General features: G+C 45.7%; 1 protein-coding gene across 1 annotated transcript; it reads left to right on the plus strand.

The window, feature by feature from the left end:
• The first annotated feature begins 1,988 nt into the window (after positions 1-1,988).
• LOC143981449 (E3 ubiquitin-protein ligase TRIM39-like) lies at positions 1,989-3,859 on the plus strand. Its single transcript, XM_077479295.1, has one exon. The coding sequence runs from the start codon at positions 2,037-2,039 to the stop codon at positions 3,609-3,611; it is 1,575 nt and encodes a 524-aa protein (XP_077335421.1). The 5' UTR covers positions 1,989-2,036; the 3' UTR covers positions 3,612-3,859.
• The last annotated feature ends 1,382 nt before the right edge of the window (positions 3,860-5,241 follow it).

Genomic DNA, 5,241 nt, shown 5'->3' on the forward strand with positions numbered 1-5,241 from the left:
TGTCAGGTTTGGAGAGGCCCATCGACCGGAAACGCAAGCAGGGGAGGTCTCTTCAGAAGAGAGCCACGCATGAGGCTGGCTGCTCGGTAAGAGCCTGGAAGATAAGCTGAAAGGACACCAAGTGAATCCGCTTTCTTATGGTATCGCCGGACTGGCTGCAAGATTCTGATACCGCAAGAGAGTTCCTAATTTCATCCTTCAGTTACAACTAAGTTCTGTGAGAGACTTTGTGATCTGCTTTAAAGTTCTACAACCAAGTCTGTGGCAGAGACTTTGCTAAACTTAAATCACCTGTCGGCTGCTAAATTGACTAAAAGGGGATTTATCTGATAGATGAAATATCCAGTTGCGAGCGGCTATTCCCTGGATCACCTAGAGAGAGACATTTCAAGTGTCAGCAGTTCCAAGAGTACCTGAGCTTTCCTACATGTACCCTCTATTCCCGACTGAGAGACTGAGTTCTGTTTAATGGTTTTTGCAAATAAAAATTCCTAAAAGGGAGTCAAGTGTTGGTCTCTACAGTTTATTGGGCCATCAACCTCGGGAACCCCTAGACGAGCACGAGGTGGAGACGGTAACGGTAAGCCCCAACAAAACCAGCCGCTCCTTCGGGGGTCAGTGCTACACTCCGATCTGTGATCAGCCGCATCTCACAGACTCACTGATCATAGAGCGCACCCTGCAGGGGGCGTGCAGGCTGCTCGGGCACGGGAGGACATCATATGACGGCCTCCCAGCAAAGTAGGTCCCCGCTGTAGACATCATTAGGCTATAGCACGGATGGGAAGGGGTTAATGATGGTCTTCTGGAAGGTAGACTCAGATACAGAGTTAGTCGTCTGTTAGTCTTCAGTGTACATAAAATCAGATGTAATGGTGGCGTTTTATGTGTAAAAACGATCGTGCGGATGTGTAGGCATATCAGTGAGACTTTTGATCCATGGAACCATACCCCTTCCCATTCACTGCTCACCACAATTCACCCACACCCAGTGCTCACGATGTGTCACATTACTTCTCCACTCGGGGTGCCCAGAGGTGCCCCACGTCTTTTATATTTCTAGGAACACCCCTTGTATTATGACCGGGCCATCCAAAATCACCACCAACCCCATAAAGTACACAATACTCCCCTCCTGAGATGACGTCACCCAACATTTATACAGACTGTTTGCAATTGGTCCTTGAAAAGAGTTTAGGATCGTGTATTTCACACCTCGTAGAATTCATTGTTTATGGAGTAAGACCATTGGATTTACTCCTAAAATGTTTTCCGAGTATCTGCAGGCCCTGCTTTGTCTAAACAAAGGGAGAAAGGTGTCAACTACAAGCCATACACAGTGAAGCCCCCATTATATAGACTACGTCCTTTTCTCTCCAGACCCCCAAGTGTGCGGATGGCGTGCCGCATTATCACCCCCAAATACACTCCCAGCACCAGTACAGAACCCCCCAAAAATATGTCTGGAGTCGCCCCAATCAGACATCTATCTCCCTGTGACTGCGGGAAGTCATAGAGGAACCAAGTTCCTCACAACTTCCTTCCCCTTCTGCTTTGCCCCTTCGGAGGAGCGCCACCTGCAGTGGGGAGTACAGACTGCATCTGTCTACATGGGGTGTGGTGCCTTAGCCCACTCCAGACTCTGCTGTGAAGAACCCCATTATTCTCTGCATGTCGGGGTGCTGGCACAATAATGAAGACATGTTTATGGGGTAAAAAGGCTGCAATAGATGCCGTGTTTAGTGTAAGCTCCGACTTTATAGAACCAAATCCCTTTTCATCATGATGTACTCATCTCCACTTTTCATCTCATGTCTTCTCCACATCCGTCTTTCCCTCTTTCTCTCTTCTAATGTTAGGAGGTATAATTCTCATTACTACTGCAAAACTTATCTCCTCCCTTCTGTACTCTGATCTCCGTGTGCCTATAATATTCATCCAGCCTCACCCTGTGTAGGAGGACGTCACCCCTCCCCCATCCACATTCCTCTCCGGTGTCAGAGACTTTCAGTTTCGTTTCTCTTCTGCTGTCAGCGATGGCGTCTGGTGATCTTAGAGCCAAGCTGGAATGTTCCGTCTGTCTGAACATTTATACCGATCCTGTAACCCTGAGATGTGGTCACAACTTCTGCCGGGTCTGTATTGATGGTGTGCTGGATACACAGGAAGGGTCTGGAGGATATTCCTGTCCTGAATGTAGAAAGAAGTTTCCGGATCGGCCTGCACTGCAGAGTAACATAACACTACGTGACATAGCAGAGACTTTCCTGTCTCCTCAGCCAGATCAAGAGGAGTCCGGGGTCTTCTGTACTCACTGTGTGGACTATCCTGTACCTGCTGTTAGATCCTGTCTGCTCTGTGAGGTTTCTCTGTGTGATAAACACCTGAGAGTCCACAAAAAGTCCCCAGAACACGTCTTATGTGACCCCACCTTGTCCATGGAGAGCAGGAAATGCTCCGTCCATAAGAAGATCCTGGAGTATTACTGCACTGAGGATGAGACCTGTATCTGTGTGTCCTGCAGTTTGGCTGGAGAACATCGGGGACACCAGGTGGAGACACTGGGTGAGGCTTCTGAGAAGAAGAAGGAGACACTGAGGAATGTTCTGCAGAAACTTCTGACAAAGAGAGAGGAGACGGAGGAAAGAGTCCAGAGTCTGCAGGAACACCGGAGGAAAGTAGAAGAAGAAGCAGCCGGTGACACCGAGAGAGTCACTGCCCTGTTTAGAGATCTCAGGAGACGTCTGGAAGACCTGGAGAAGAGAGCCCTGAGACACATCTCCGGAAGGGCAGAGCGGATCTCCATCTCCATCCGGGATCTGGAAATAAAGAAGGAGGAGCTGTCCAGGAAGTTGCGTCACATTGAGGAGCTGTGTAACGTGACGGATCCACTGACTGTCTTACAGGAATCAGACACAGGTGACTTGTGTGATACTGAGGATGGAGATAATGAGGACAGAGAGAGACATGAGGAGCTCCTCCATGATGGAGGGGGTCTGGATGTGGTGGGGGTCTTACACACAGGTTTATCTGATATAATAACAGAGGTAAATGTATACTCCTATATACAGCGAGCTGCAGACATATTACTGGATGTGAACACAGCTCATTATGATCTACAGATATCAGATGACAGGAAAACTGTATCCGGGTCAGATATAGACCAGAATCCCCCAGAAACACCAGAGAGATTCCAGGGTTATTATCCTCAGGTGTTGAGCAGTCGGAGTTTCTCCTCAGGGAGACATTACTGGGAAGTGGATGTCGGGGGGTCACATAAATGGAGAGTCGGGATGTGTTACCCCAGTATAGGGAGGAGAGGGGAGGAGTCAGGGATTGGATGTAATAAGAAGTCCTGGGGATTGGTCAGGTATAATAATCAGTATAAGGTGATACATAACAGTCATGAGACCCTCTTACTCCCCAATCCCTCCAGTAACAGAGTCAGGATAGATCTGGATTATGAGGCCGGGCGGATCTCCTTTTATGATCTGTGTGACCCGATCCGACGCCTCCGCACCTTCACCACCACCTTCACTGAGCCCCTCCATGCTGTGTTATGTGTATGGGAAGGTTACATAAAGATATGTGGGGGGAGGTGGGAGATGTGAGAACTCCGCCCACAGTCTGGTGATGTCAGACGGAGGAGGGGATTGATATAATATTCATCCAATAGTACATAGCGGTGTAAAAGTAGCTTAATATCCTCAAAAAGCTTTGAAATGATGATTGTGAGACAAATTTCTGAATTATGTCTGAGTCAGCTTCAATCAAACCGCGTGATTTATTATACACACAAAAATAGGAAAATAAGTACAATAGTTGTAAATTAATACAAAATAAATGTAACTTCAAATAAGTTCCAAGATATGAAAAAGTCCTGTAAGACGTGTGAGACCATGTGCTTCTGGAATTCAAAGATGGCCGATTATTCCTTTGTGTGCTGAAGAAAGTCTGTATGCTGTAGAAGTCGATGTGATGTAGATGGCAGGAAGAGAAGAGACCCGGCCGCTTTCCGCTAAAGCCTTTTATACACTTCTGCATTCTTTGTTTAACCGCTTCAGCCCCGGGAAGATTTTACCCCCCTTCCTGACAGGAGCACTTTTTTGCGATTCGCGCAGTGCGTCGCTTTAACTGACAATTGCACGGTCATGTGACGTTGTACCCAAACAAAACTGACCTCCTTCTTTTCCCTACAAATAGAGATTTCCTTTGGTGGTGTTTTATCACCTCAGCGGTTTTTATTTTTTGCACTATAAACAAAAAAAGCGCCAATTTTGAAAAAAAAAAGATTATTTTTTAGTTTTTGCAAAAATAAATATCCCCCCCCCCCAAAAAAAATAATATATATATATATATATATATATATATATATATATATCAGTTTAGGCCGATACGTATTCTTCTACATATTTTTGGTAAAAAAAACAAAAAAAAAACGCAATAAGCGTTTATTGATTGGATTGCGCAAAAGTTATAGCATCTACAAAATAAAGGGATAGTTTTATGGCTTTTTTATTATTCATTTTTGTTTTACTAGTGATGGTGGTGATCAGCGATTTATATGGTGACTACGGCATTATGGCGGACACTTTTCACACATTTATGGGACCATTGCCATTTATACAGCGATCGGTGTTATAAAATTGCATTGATGTTCACCCCCAGATCACACGGAGGTGAAAATCAATGCAATTTTATAACTCTTTATAAATCTCCAGCACCTATCCATGGGCCAACTGCTCCACTCTAAGCCCTTGTACACACAGTCGGAGAATCTGTCGGAATGAGTCTTATCGGACCGTGTCGTCAGATAATCCGACTGTGTGTGGTATGCATCGGACTGATTCCGTCCAAATCTCCGTCCGACCCAATTTTCCAACATGTTGGAAATATTTCCGGACCAACTGGGCCGGACGGACCTAATCCGATCATGTGTAGAGCATTTTCATCGGACCAAGTGCCACGCATGCTCAGATCAAATTCCTACATCAAAGCTATTGGCTACTAGCCTGAATGTAGTCCCATCGTAACGAAATAACGTCATCATGTTCTGAACGATCGGATTTTCCGACAACTTTGTCCGACCGTGTTTATGCAACAGTTTCGGACAAAATCCGACGGATTTGGTTGTCAGAATGTCCGACCGTGTGTACAAGGGCTTTACAATTTACATGTATACTACTATCTAGAGCAGGGATATGCAATTAGTGGACCTCCAGCTTTTTGCAGAACTACAAT

This window comes from Lithobates pipiens, unplaced genomic scaffold (assembly GCF_037356315.1).
Source record: "Lithobates pipiens isolate NorthernLeopardFrog02 unplaced genomic scaffold, aLitPip1_a1.2 Scaffold_157, whole genome shotgun sequence".
Taxonomy (NCBI): domain Eukaryota; kingdom Metazoa; phylum Chordata; class Amphibia; order Anura; family Ranidae; genus Lithobates; species Lithobates pipiens.